Below are 13,907 nucleotides of genomic sequence, written 5' to 3'. Positions count from 1 at the left end.
TTTCTTGTATTGTATTAAAATTAAGTCACCCATTTCACCATCTCTCATATCCTCATCCATCCTCTTTTTCCCTCCCAGTTCGTCTCTTCTACTCGGCAAACATCTGGTACATGTTGGCTACTGGAAAGAAAGCAACAATCTTCTGGTCATCGGCCTTCCTGCTGAGAGGTAGCCTCAGGCAGCGTTACACACACACACGCACACACACACACACACACACTTATGCTGTGAGGTCAACTGCAGGCACATTCGACATGCTGTGTAGATATTACACAAGTCGATAGCACATGGCAGGTGTTAAAGTTTAACAGTAATTTTTCACGTATATCTTTTTTCCTTTTTTAAATTGCTGCCCTGTCACTGATGTGGCAATAAATCCTCCGAGCATGACCTGTGCTCCAGAAATGAAGTATTTTTGGAAAGAAGGAAAGATTTAAGAGCACAATCTGTAAAAACAATCGGAAAGGACCGTCTTTTTTTCTTCATCTCCTCGCTTTTAACTTTACCATGTGCTTCTCTTTGTCCTTTGTTGGCCAGATGAATGCCTCTTTAAGAAGCACGTGGTCGTAAAACGCTTGGCGAGATGAGTCACATTAGCCACCTTTATGTTTGTAGCGGGTCAGCCCCGACCAGTCATCGTCTCACGCCTGGAAATAATGGATCGATTCTTGAAGAACACCCACAAGCAGAAAAAAAAAGCACTGCCGTAAAAATGTTTTTCTCCGTGGCTGCTGGCTGTTAATCCAAATATTTGATAAGCTTGAATTTTTCCATTTCCCTCCAGGGTTCCTCTGCTGTATCTGCAGACCGTGGTAGGAGACGTAGTCCGCACACTAAAAGTGATGTACGGCTCCTTAGACAGGTTGGTCACTGTTGCCTTTCCCTCAGTCCTGCTGAGAGCTGGTTGGAACTTCCTCTTTCTGGTTGCCATTTTTCCACATTATGCAAAATATGCTGAAATCAAAGTAAAATGTCTTAGCTGTAAAGCGCAAACCTTCCCCACAAACTCATTATTGTCTCAATTTGTCTACTTGATGTACTTTCTTCTCATGAGCATGTTTTTTTTCTTTTAAAGGGGACCTGTTCCACTCATTTCTAGGCCCATGTATGTAAGGAGGGAGTAGGGGGAATGTAATCACTTGTTTGTTTGTCTCTCTTTGTTAGCAGGTTTCTAGCTGTCATTTTTCATATTTTGCGTGATGGTAGATCACAGATGGTACAGCTTGGACAAGGCCACAGCAAATGTAACAATAAGTCTAAACATTTGACCTTAACCTTCATTGTTGGCGCCAAAGTTCAAACCTGACCTTGAGGAAAAAATGTCAAGAAACCATATTGAACAATACATTATATAAAAGGGATGGAGAGAGCTGTGCAACACACTTTTTAAGTTTATTTCCAGACTGTATAAATCTCTGCAGGAGGGAAAAATGTATATCATGTATATTGTGTGCAGATGGGAGGCAGAGGCAAATATAAAATTAACAAAAAATCCTGATTGGATGAATTTATGTGAGACACGCTGATACACCACAATTTACTTGGAAGAACATGGTAAAGATTTTATACCTCAAAGATAAAGTGTGAGAAACTGTTCATCCTGAGCAGGAGCACTACTGGACAATGTGTAGGAATAAATCTGCAGGTCTCTTCCAAAGCTGTTCTCCCACTGAGGCAGCTGGCAGAAAAAAATGTAATAATTGGTTCAGGAGTTGGTCTTTGACTTCACTGTAATTTATCTAGGAAACCTACCATCTGGACTCGATGAAAAAGATAAATACTTAGAATAAATACTTTTTAAATACTAATGGTGGGTAGCGAAACATGCCAGACTATTAAAGACTGGATAGAAATCACACAGGAAGTAGATGACATTTTATATGACACAAGCTGTGTCCAAATTCATGAATTTGGACACAGCTAAAGACTGGTCAAAATGCAACACATTTTTGAATCAGAGGTGTTTCTTCTCTGTCTGTGCATCTGTGATTTATCTGTAATTTAAATGTGTTATATGTTATAGTTTTTCAACTCTAGAAATGAATCTAAAAGGTGCTTATGTCATATGCCTGAAAAGACTAATTACAAGGAACACGACTGTGAGTGCAGTGATGTGTGCAATTTTATTTCATCTTTTCAGTTGTTTTTCTCATGTCTGTTATTAGTAGATGAACTTGTGCTTTTGCATGTTTGCCAATTTCATGAATTAACATTAAACAATAAAATTAAATATATTTTTTTTAAAAAGATTTCTTCTAATTGTGTCCTCCCACAGTGCGTTCTGTAAGGCGGACCACGCTCCCAGGTTGGACCATTTCTTCTGCCTGTTCTTCCAGCAGCTCATCCAGCCCTCGCGTCTGAGGGAAGGCTCCTCCTCGGCACCTCCGCCCGACATCTCAGGGACTCTCTTCCTGGACGGACTGCCGGCGGTTCGATGGCTCACGCTGCCTCCAGAAATCAAGGTACACTGCTGGATCTGTGAATGTAAAGTTTCTTCTATCTTTCTGTTCTTACATGTGGCTATAGCTTGTTAGTTTAGCTCTGGTGCCCCCTTGTGTTCAATATTAAAAACAATACCTGCTTGATTTTGATTGATTTATTAAATCTGATTAAATTTTAATGGACTTCATAATGACAGTGGGTGGTGGGAATAAAGCGTAAGAGTTCATGAAAAATCACATTTAAAATGACTGCAGAAGGCAGCTTTAGTGTTAATAATATTTATGTGTGTGCGTTTTGTTTGGTTGTTTGTTTTCATCTGTAGATGGAGGTGGACACGGTTCTGTCTGACTTTGAGTCTTCTGATTTTGGAGAAATGGTAAGAAATGTTAGTTTTCCACCTTTATACGTTCTCTCCTGCACATATAAAGCTGTGCTGTCTTTGCAGTCAGCTGCAAGTCAGTGAGGTTTAACTCTTTCTCATAAAGAACGTCTAACGACCTGCCCCTGGACCCTTAATGACGAGTTTTCACACTCATTATACATCAATAAACCACTCTGTTCAGAAACGAGCTTCAAGGTTTACTCGCAGCAGGCTTTCAGGGGTAAAAGGTTAAGTGGGCAAAGACACACGACCATCATAAGGGCTTCTCTTGAGCATGTGTGCATGTTTGCTGAGATCTGTCTTCTGTCTTGAGCAGCAGAAGGGAGAAGGTCAGACTATTTATAGGAAGGCGTTCATGTCTCTGTGTGTATTTTTAATGAGCAGCTAATGAGGTCTGGTCTGTCCCTTTGTACGCGCAGCGCTAACAGGTTAGAGATGGATTATTGATGCTGGGAGCAGTGAAGCTGTTACTGCTTTCACTTAAATGATCATTCTGTTGAGCTCCACTGATTTAATGTTGCACTCACACAACACACAGAAAACCTTAAATGTGACTTTTTTTGTTCTATGTGCTTTTACAGTCTGAGGATTTCTTTGGCCTGAGGCGTCTGTATATAATCCTCGGCTCCTGTTTGTTCTATAAGGTAAGTTTCATAGTCACAACACGCACATGCCTGCTTCAGCGCCAGCAGCCTTATCATGTTTTTACTTCCTGATAGCATCTACGGTCTACACAGCTATTCTCGTCCAGATAACAGTCATTGTGTACATTAGGTGGCCTCTCACACGGGATAACAGGATGATGAGTGTGTTCTGTGGCTCAACAGCAAATTTACAAACAAATTAAGCTGTTAAATTATTAACTGAGAGGATAAGGGAGACAGTAATTTATCCTTTCATGTTTCCACTCCCTCCCCTTCCAGTCCTACCTGATCGCCAACCACCTGCCTAAGGAGGACTTGCTGGACGTGTGTCTGTACTGCCAGCACTACTGCCTGCTGCCGCTGGCGTCAGAGCAGCGCGTGGGTCAGCTGGTCATCTGGAGAGAGGTGTTTCCCCAGCAGAGGGCTAACGGAGCCACGCCGGGCTACAGCCAGCCAGAGGGCCGACACTTCCTCCTCATTGTGGGGCTGGTAGGGAAGGAAATCACTGACTTGTTTTATTGATATTTATTCTTTTCCTTGACAAAACTCCTTTTCTCATTTCAAATAAAAGGAGCATTTAATTATCGTGTTTACACAAAACCCACTTTAATCCCTCTTTACATTCACCCTCCTTGTGTGAAGAAAAAAGTACATCATCTCTAAATTCTAAGCATATATTATCTGGTCCTTAGTATTCTAGTCTTAAAATGAGGTAAGTAAAACCTCAGATAAATGACAAAACATGACATATTACACCTGAACCAAAATTAAAATGTCTATGCAAACTTGCATAGGAATTAAGTAGCAGTAGCAGCAGCAACCAGGTGCTGCTAATCAAATGCACTTGATTAACTGATCATCAAGTATGAAAGCAGAGGTTTTGGTGCAATGTTCCCTCTAATTTTTACGTGGCCGATCAACACAATTTAAAAAGTGGTATAAAATCCACACTTTTTCCAGCAATTGTTCCGTCTATGCTGCTCACATCTCCAATGGTTGTACACGTTGTTATTAACGTGGCTTCACTCCACATCAGCCGCTTTTCCAGCTAAAACACCGGTGTCGGCACATAAGGACGCTGTCATAGCCTGTCAACGACGTTGATTATCTGCGTATATACAAATGTGAATCGCATTATTGTCTGGACTATGGGATAAGGTGGCATCGTTCTAATCCCATACAGGAGCAGCCAGTCACTGACTGACTAACACTGCAAAACAGAATTGTTAAAGTATTAATTTTAATTTCAATTCAGGTTAGATTTTTTTTTTTGTGCGCAACACAGATTTTCTGTGCGCAGAGACCGTGCCAGCAGTGCACAATTGCGCACACGCGCAGCTTAGAGGGAACATTGTTTTGGTGTGTGTTAACGCAGTTCCAAGGAGGGAAGACAATCAATTGGAAATCCATCATTGTAGAGCAAAAAAGATTATTTACATTCGAGGCAGTTGTCAGTCTTCCCAGGAGTGGATGTGAGACAGACGGTGCAATGCTGAGAGAAACTGCACAAAAACCAACAAAAAACAAGAGCCACATCTCAGACTCAGACTCTCAGTTAGCATGTTAAATGTTAAAGTTCATGACAGTCTTTGGAACCTGTTTGTTTACAGGGGTTTGCAGGAGAAAGCTTCTTTTCTCTAAAAATATAATAACAACATGGCTTATGTTTGCAAAGTTAGATCTGAACAAACCACAAGACTTCTAGTTGATGTTCTTCGGACAACACCTCATAACAGCTGTCAGCACGGCGGTGGAGGGGTGATGATTTGGGTTTGGGTTGCAGCCACAGGACCTGGGCATCTTGCAGTGTTTGAGACGACCATGAATTCCTCTGTATACCAAAATATTCTTGAGTTAAATGTGAAGCCAGCCGTCTGAGAAGCTTTAAACTTGGCCTAAACTGAGTAATGCCACAGAACATTGATCCTGAGCACAGCAGCACATCTACAACAGAGTAGCTATAAAAGAAAAAAGTGTCACAGCGATCCAGTCAAAGTCCAGCCTGATATAAATTTTGTGGTGGGACCTTAAGAAAGATGAATACCTGCAAGCCTCAATAACATTATACACAGAGAGTGGGCCAAAATTCATCCGACTCAATGTGAGAGTCTGACAGAAAACAGCTGCCTCAAGTTGTTGCTGCTAAAGGTGGTTCTACAAGCTATGCAGTCATGGGGTGCTTTTTATCATGACTGTAATTCTGCCTCATCTCCTCAGTCTCTGCCCATGTGTGTGTTATCTGCCAGTATCGATGCTTCTTCATGATATCATTTTCCCTCTGTCCTCAGAGACACTTTATGCAGTGTGTACTGTTGGAAGCAGGCGGCTGTGCTTCCCCAGCTTTAGGCTCTCCTGGACCTGATTGTGTTTACATTGATCAGGTGGGCTTTTTTAAACCTGAAGATGAATTCCTGCCATGATCATTTACGTCAAACTGAAGCTCTGTGTTGTTCTGGCCCCCAGGTGAAAGCCACCCTGCTGCAGCTGGAGGTGTTGGAACCAGGTATCGAAGAGCGTCTGAATGCTCCGCCTGCTCCCTGCCTGTCCTGCGCCGACTGGTTCCTCCCTGCTGCCACAGCTCGTGACCGGCTCGACAGCCTGGCCTCCTCCTCGCCCGTCTTCAGCAAGCTCGCCGGTGCCGTTAAAGCCTCCTCGTCCGGGTACAGAGCTCGCGCCCTGTTTGGGGAGAAGTCGTGGAGGGCCAGCCCGCAGAGGAGCTTGTCGGACAGCGGGAGCGAGGGGCAGATGGATGCCGGGTCGGGGTCCAGTTCGTCAGCGGCTCCAGGCCTCAGTCCGCATTCCACACCGGACTCAGCCAGGAAGCTGGGAGGTCGTCGGGACTCGCTGGGGTCTGGAGGGTCTGATGGGAGCGGAGGCAGCGGAGGACTCTTCAAGGTTCATCTGTAATCTTTTAAGGAGTTTATATTTGTTCCTGTTTATTTTTTCATCTGTTAGCCAATATCAGTGAATTAAATTTGTTACAGGATGTGAAATATCTCATTTATTTTCTAATAAATCTGCACATAAATGGAAAAGTGCTGAACACAGAGGTTTTGAACAAGGTTTGGCTCAAAGTATTTTCATTGAAAATGCAAAAAACTTGCCCGAATTGTTTGCAACAAGCCAGCTGGTCACAAATAAAACAAGTTATAGGGAACAAAGCTGGAAGTCGATGGACTGCATTAACTTTAAAGAAATTAAAAGCACACTAATAGAATTTCTTTTTAAATAGGTAAAGTGAGAGTGGCTTAAATGTTTGTTTTTTTTTGTCTAAAAGCCAATTAAAAGCAGATTTTATTTAACCTTGACATTTTGATACACTTTATATGTTTTTATCAGATACCCAGGATGAAGCACCCAAACCCTTTTTACCTGGGCACCCTGAAGAAGACCCTGACTGAGAGAGAAACAGAGGAGATGTACAACACCATGAAGTAAGTGACCGGTTATCCGGTTCCTTTTACTAACCAGATAAAAACGATCTCTTTTCAGTTTGACCTGAGGTCCTGTGTTTGCCACAGACTAACATCGGGTGCAGAGAACACCTTGTTCCACTACGTCCTGATGGAAACCGTACAGGGAATCTTCATCGCTCCCACTCACAGAGAGGTGGCTCAGCTGAGCGGCTCCATTCACCCACAGCTCATTCGCAACTTCCACCACTGCTGCCTCTCCATACGAGCCGCCTTCCAGCAGAGTCTGCCAGCCAGGGTGAGACAGAAAGGTGTTTCCTTTAAGTGTGAGGTTTCCAGAATTATGTGGAAGCTCGTTTCTGCCGCTGACAATAAAAAGGGTTCGCTGGGATTTCTTTCATAGACAAACACATCAGGACCATCATGAATACAGCAGATTTTCCTGATCTTACACATTAACGGAGGCTACAGACTCATATTTCCCTCAACAGTAACTTTTTGGTCAGGACTTCTTTACCCAGCATGGAGAGACTAAGGTGTGGAAACACGAGTTTCCACTGTGGTTAAAGGAAACCCGTTTCCTGCAGGGCTCAGCGGGCGTTTTCTGTATTCTGCGCATTAATGTGTTGAATGAATCAGGTGATTGTTGGTGTGATTTTTGTTTCCCGTAGAGCCGCCGTGCAGCAGACAGGCCGCAGGGCGGCGGCTGGGGTCTGGGTCCCGTCAAAGAACACGGGGTTCTGTTTCAGTGTAAACCCGAGAACTGGACCGACCAGAAGAAACCTGCTCCCACCATGACTTACTGGGTCATTGGGTACGTCAGCTTCCACTTATCCACTTATTTGCTTTTTTAACCGCACAGGTTTACATGTTCAGATTATTCAGGCGGCAGCTGGAGCAATGAAGTGTGCTCAGGTTGAGTCCTCATCTGGGGACTGCAACCATTCAACTTTCTGTCTTCACCTGAATGATCGAGCAGCCAAACCTGATTCATAGCTTTAGTAAATAATATTACTGGAGGATAAAGCTGGTCTCAGTCCCATTCAGGGAGACTTCCAGTAACTCTGTTTTCTCAGTCTGCTGTTTAATGGCTGAAATGAATACGAAGCATTGTGCAGTGTGTTCAGTGAAACACGGGGAGGAGACGGGGAACTCGTCATGTTGGACCCGATGTTGGTACTTTGTGTTTATCCTGGAAAAACTCCCAGTCTCAGTAAGTCAAAGAGGAGAGGGGCAGGCAGATTAGAGATGGAGTTAAAACGGGATTTGTAAGGGTCACAGGGGAACAATTTAGAATGAATTAACTGAGCTCCTTTGTCGATTCATAACATGAATTTTAACATTTCTTGTTTCTATCCAAGGCGTTTTGTAAATGTGCCCCCGCCTCATTCTCACATACACTATATATATCATATGTTGTCTCCTCACATACAAAGTTTGGAATAATAATGGCCCACCTTGTTTTAAAGACCTTACAGTACAGTATCACCCCATTAGAGCACTTGGCTCTCTGCTTTTAAGATCAGGCTTAAAACTTTCCGTTTTGGTAAAGCATATAGTTAGGGCTGGATCAGGTGACCCTGAATCCTCCCTTAGTTATGCTGTAATAAGTGTAGGCTGCTGGGGGATTCCCATGATGCATTGTGTCTTCTTCACTCACTGTGTTTATACTCTGCATTTAATCATATCTGGCTATCTTTGTTTTTTTCCTCCGTCTTCCTCCCCTCACCTCCAACTGGTTAGAGCAGATGGCTGGTTCTGATGGAGTTTTTCCTTCTCACTGTCACCAAGTGCTTGCTCATAAGGGGTCATATGATTGTTTGTCTCTATTATTGTACGGTCTTTACCTTAGACTAGTCTTTGAGGCGACTGCTGTTACGATTCGGCACTATATAAATTAAGTAAATTGAATTTCTCATCTCAGTCTCCTTCCTTCGGCTTTCAGACGCATGCTGCTGGAGCCCGTTCCTCAGGAGTTCTACGTGTGCTTCCATGACTCTGTGCCCGAGGTTCCCGTGGAAATGGCCTTCAGACTCTCCTTTGGTTTGGCTTTGTGACCTGTCGCTATCCTCTTCTGCACCAGATCAGCGGCAGTGATGAACAGAAACTTTAAGACTTCGTTTACCAGTGAAGCATCCGTAACATCCTCAGGAAGATAATTCAAATTGTGACGCTTGTCGAAGCACGCGAGCATAAATGTAGGGAGCCTTTTTACATTTTTTTTTTTCCAACAGTGATATTAGGCTGACTGCTATTTTGTACCTTATTGCACATATAAAAGACCCTAGACACATTTTTTATGTGCACATGAAAATCCACTCAAGTCAATCAGGGAATACCTCATGACGCCATTGTGCAGAAACTCATGCAAGACCTTCCTGCAGCAGCAGCAGCGTACATGTCCACGCGGACACAGCACACAGGGGTGTAGTGATGTTTTCACAAACAGTTTACAGTGATGTAAAAATGCCTTTCAGTTGCTTAATTTAAACTTTGTACAGTTTTGTAAGGAAATTGACTCATTTGTTACATTAATGAATGAACATTAAAAAGGAAAATTATTATTATTTTATTGCTTCCAGACCAATTTGTTTTTTCACATTATTAACAACGAAAAGTGGAAACAGCTACTCTCAAAACTCAGAAACCAAAAAGATGCACTTTATCTGCACCAACAATGACGATGTTCTACAAATCATAATTACTGAATATTCGATTTGTACACAGATTGATCTTTTTAAAATATATATATATATATTGTACATAATTGGACGAGCAGCTCCACAGAGAATCATTATCATGACACATGAAAAAAGCATGTTGATATACAGTCTCCTCACACAGGTCAGGAAAGTCCAAAATCACCTTCCTACCACTACACAGTCACCAGTGTCCTGTTAACGTAAATACACGAGCATGAATACTCGCCATCGTCACATCCCAGGGTGGCATAAACTCAACTGTCTGGGGTTCACGCTGCGCTCTGCACGAGCATGAGGTTCCTCTTGTAGCACTCGAGGCTGCAGAGAGCAACTCCGGTCTTTGAGCACGAGTACTTCTTGAGGTTTGTGCACCCGCTCACTCCACAGTTCAATGGGGCTAGAGGAGGAGGGCAGGGAGGTGCCGGGGTAGGAGCGGGGACCCCTGCTGGGAAGGAGATGGCCATTCCCTGGACAGAATCGCTGTACCGAACCATGGGGCACTGGCTCTGCTTGGACTTCTTCTCCTTCATGCTTTTGATCTTGGCCTTGCTGGTTTTCGTCAGTCTCTCTATCGTCTGGTTCTTGTTCTCCTCTGCCTTCTTGGCAGCCTGCAGGCGTCTCTTTCGGGCACGCTCCTCCCGCTTCTGCATCATCTCAGCGGTCATCTCTTTCTCCTTGTAGCCCATGGGGAGCTCCAGGAGAGGCTGACTCTGCTGCTTGTGTAGCAGAGCTTTCTGAGGGGGAGAGACAAGGAAAGAAAAACATGTTTTAAGCTACTTTTAAAAAAAAAAAAGAAAAAAAAGTTTTACCCCTGATTTCAAATGCTGGAAGACCTTTCATATTAAAGTCAGGCACAGGTGAAAATGTTCTCCACAACACTGACAGCTGCTTCTTACCTGTCTGGCAGTGAGCAGAGACTCATCGATCTCCTTCTTCAGCTCTCCGTTGTCATCGAGCTCTCCTTTCTCCAGAGCGTCCAGCCACCGCTCCTCCTCGTCCACGGGCCCGCCCAGCATGGAATCTGAGTCCATATCCGGCAGAGGGGATGTGGCCAGGTTGCTGTCTTCATCTGGTACAAAACAATCAAGATACAGACAGTCTTTGTTGCAAGGCTAAAATAAAATCAAGATCAAGCTCTGTTGTGCTATTCTGTACCATCAGCAGATTCTCAGACATCACTGTTTGTTTCAGCTCTGAAGTTGGAGTCATGTAGGGATGCAGGCAGATTCTACTTATTAATGTGTGGAGTATTTCTTTCAAACCACAGTTTATAAACTGGTTTGTAAATATCAGAGGATGTTGTCAAGGTGATAAAAAAAATATTCAGTTCATGACCAGATTAGACAAAAGCAGTAAGTATTTGGGAATAAGAAAATATCTGGCAACAAACAGCACAAATGTTTTAACCTTTGGCAAAGGAACCATTTCTAACATAAAAATAGTATGTCAAAGACGTGTGACAAACACATGCAGAAAAAACCAACAAAACTGCCAGAAAAAAACAAAAAAAACAAAACCAGGTTTTTTTAAAGTATGCAACAAAGCTTTTACAAGAGCTTAGATCTCAGGAGGTTAGCAGAAACTTGAAACTAAACAGCAGGAACTAGTAATCATTTCTTTCAAATATGACTTCCTTCATGGTTTCATCCATGAAGTGTCAACAGTCCCGATCAAGCTGAGGTCATCCCTCCTCCTATATTAGAATTGAGTCCACTTGTTTTGCTAACTCACCGAGCCAGGCTCGATACTGCTCCAAAGGAACAGAGGGCTCGTCATCATCATCTTCATCGTCGTCATCATCGTCGTCATCAACGTTGTTGTCAATGATCATTAAAGGTGAGGGTGGACGAGCCACACCAGGATGGACGGTGAAAGTGGGAACACTGGAGAGCACAATGTCCTTTTAACTGACTGATCAAACTGATTCATGAACAGTTATCGATACTGAAATCTGGCTCAAACGTCTCACCTCTTGGTTCCCAGCGTCTGTCCTCCCAGTTTGATCTTCAGTCGGAGCTGCGGCGGAGGCCGAGGCACCACTACAGGCTCAGGCTCCGGCACCTCGGGGAAGCTGTGGTGCTTCTTCTTGTGCTTCTTGTGTTTTTTGTGTTTCCGCTTGTGAGCGCTGTGCAGGCTGGAGCCGCCTTCACCTGCAGAGGACGGGACAAAGCACAGATTAATACAAAGACCGTCAGTGAGTTAGTTGCTCATCCAGCTCATGGTACATCACAGTTCACAATTTAGAACTTTTAAATGGCTAATTGAGCACAGTTTAGGTTAAGATGATGAGACAATCACTGTGTGCAAGTTTGATTAAGTTCTGATCAAATCTGTAGGAGAACTGTGGAAGAACAGACACCTCGCCACAGCGTAAGGGCAGTGGTCCATCAGCTCGATGAGCTAAAACGCAAAATGATTTCTTTTCAAATAAAATGTTTACATCCACATCCATTCATCTTCTGCTTATCAAATTCAGATTCACAGAGCCAGACGGTTTTTCTAATTTGTTTTCTACAGAATTGAACCAGAAATCAAAGGTCAAGAATCAGAACTCCAAGTTGGTTTTAATATAAACAATCCACATCTTTGGATCTAGTTGTGTCATTTATATCCCCCTTTGAGTCAGGTAAACAAAGAAACTCATTAAAAGAGATAACTGTTTCCAAGTCTTTCAGCTTTCCATCACAACATATACCAACATGTATTTAACATAGGAATAATGTGACACAAGTAAAATAACCTGCATTGGAAACATCAACCTCATTAAAAAGCAAACAAACAAACAAATCCCTTTCTATTCTCGGGTTCTGATTATTTTTCTTGTTTTATTTGTGTGTGTTCTTTTAAAAACCACGTAATTTTTTTAATTACTTACTTACATTAATTACATCACTTTGTTCAGTGATGGCTGCCTTTTAAAAGGCCTAATAAACAGACTGTTTGAACCCTATAACAATAAAATTACAAATGAATCAGCTCAGAGTAAAAACAATATGATTTCACCTTTTTTTTTTTTTTTTAAATACATTCAGCAAAAAAGTATTTCATTCTAGTTTGCCATTTTTAATAGAGTGGCCGCTCCTACAGAGGTCACTGAAGCAGATAATCTGCCTATATGTATTCCTATCATCCTCCTCTGTCACACCATGTCCATCACTACATCCATGAACCTGCTTTGTGGTCTTCCCCTCCTGCCTGGAAGCTCCATCTCTCCTTTGTCCAGTATATCCACTACGCCTCTTCTGTACATAGCCACACCATCTCGGCTTTGCCTCTCTCCCTTTCTGTGTGGCCTGAGTTGTCCCTCTGTTACATTCATTTCTATTCTTGTCTATTCTGGTCACTCCCACTGAAAATCTTAACATCTCCAGCTCAACCACCTGTCTTTGTCAGTGCCACCGTCTCCAAATCACACAACATTTGTTGTGTGTAGTTTATGTGTTGTTGGGCTCACAACTGACCCACAGTCTGAATGCTGGCAGATTAAAACAAAACAAAACAAAAAAAAACACAACAACAACAACGAAAAGACCTTTTCTACTGCTGTAAGAAACTCTTTAAATCTACAGAGTAAACTGTGAAGGGACATGTTTTGTCCCAACTTGGAGGAGGTTTCTCCTATAAACATTTGTTTAAGATGCATTTCAAAATATCAGCCAAACTTCCTGTTTGTTATCCCCCCCAAACTATCAACACACACAGCCTCCATTTACTGCTAAAAACGGAGGCCAGCCACTACAAAAGGCCCACGTTAAGCTTTATACGAGGATGGGATATTCCAAGAGATCACCCCTGGTTTAGATGCGCTTATGTTTTGTTTTGTTTTATGGATATGTTTAATCAGCTTTTTGCAGGCTGTGGTTTTAAGCAGACAAACTGGAGACTTTAAGCACAAGGAAAGAATATACGAAAACGTGCGACTGCAACAGTACAAGCTTTCTCAAATACTCACCGAGAAATCTGGGGTGAATCATGTCTTTCCTTTTTCCCATTGAAACGACGAAACAAAAGCAGCTTACATAGCAGCAGAAACCTCACGGTAAACAAACATTAAAGCTTAAACACTGAGCGGCCTCATTCAGCCTCCTCTGCTAGCATCAAACAACTGCTAATATAGTCAAAAGGCTCAAAATAATGATAAAAAACCCAATTACCAATAAACTTTGGAGAAGAAACGCTACACAAAACATTAACTAACTCATTTTAGATATTAACTAAGCGAGATTACGCTACATTTTCTCACTCCATGTTGAACAACACGGAAGTTCCGCTTCTTCGTCGTTTTCCTGCTGTTTCCGCTTTCCCGCGCTTCACTGCACCCTAG

General features: G+C 42.7%; 2 protein-coding genes across 4 annotated transcripts in view; one reads left to right on the top strand and one right to left on the bottom strand.

Moving 5' to 3' along the window:
* The window catches only part of intu (inturned planar cell polarity protein), a 25,441-nt gene extending 15,991 nt beyond the window's left edge, over positions 1-9,450 (top strand). For both annotated transcript variants that reach the window (XM_085450994.1, XM_085450992.1), the window contains exons 6-17: positions 79-168; positions 785-862; positions 2,276-2,462; positions 2,765-2,818; positions 3,406-3,468; positions 3,748-3,957; positions 5,757-5,849; positions 5,932-6,363; positions 6,808-6,902; positions 6,990-7,179; positions 7,553-7,695; positions 8,827-9,450. In XM_085450994.1, the coding sequence (XP_085307120.1) occupies positions 79-168; positions 785-862; positions 2,276-2,462; positions 2,765-2,818; positions 3,406-3,468; positions 3,748-3,957; positions 5,757-5,849; positions 5,932-6,363; positions 6,808-6,902; positions 6,990-7,179; positions 7,553-7,695; positions 8,827-8,938 (1,747 nt within the window). In that variant the 3' untranslated portion in view covers positions 8,939-9,450. The remainder of the gene's footprint in view (positions 1-78; positions 169-784; positions 863-2,275; positions 2,463-2,764; positions 2,819-3,405; positions 3,469-3,747; positions 3,958-5,756; positions 5,850-5,931; positions 6,364-6,807; positions 6,903-6,989; positions 7,180-7,552; positions 7,696-8,826) is intronic.
* The window catches only part of ino80b (INO80 complex subunit B), a 13,309-nt gene continuing 8,833 nt past the window's right edge, over positions 9,432-13,907 (bottom strand). The window contains exons 1-5 of one of the 2 annotated variants that reach the window (XM_085450998.1): positions 13,536-13,866; positions 11,553-11,733; positions 11,315-11,466; positions 10,480-10,652; positions 9,432-10,317 (exon numbers count right to left, since the gene is read on the bottom strand). In XM_085450998.1, coding sequence (XP_085307124.1) covers positions 9,853-10,317; positions 10,480-10,652; positions 11,315-11,466; positions 11,553-11,733; positions 13,536-13,575 — 1,011 coding nt within the window. In that variant the 5' untranslated portion in view covers positions 13,576-13,866 and the 3' untranslated portion in view covers positions 9,432-9,852. Of the gene's footprint in view, positions 10,318-10,479; positions 10,653-11,314; positions 11,467-11,552; positions 11,734-13,535; positions 13,867-13,907 lie in introns of those variants that run through there. The other variant, XM_085450997.1, reaches the window with a different exon arrangement.

Source organism: Copadichromis virginalis, linkage group LG3 (genome assembly GCF_057382275.1).
Source record: "Copadichromis virginalis isolate Kocher_CV1m ecotype Utaka linkage group LG3, C_Virginalis_male_GT1.1, whole genome shotgun sequence".
Taxonomy (NCBI): Eukaryota; Metazoa; Chordata; class Actinopteri; order Cichliformes; family Cichlidae; genus Copadichromis; species Copadichromis virginalis.
This window is presented reverse-complemented; position numbering and strand designations above follow the sequence as displayed.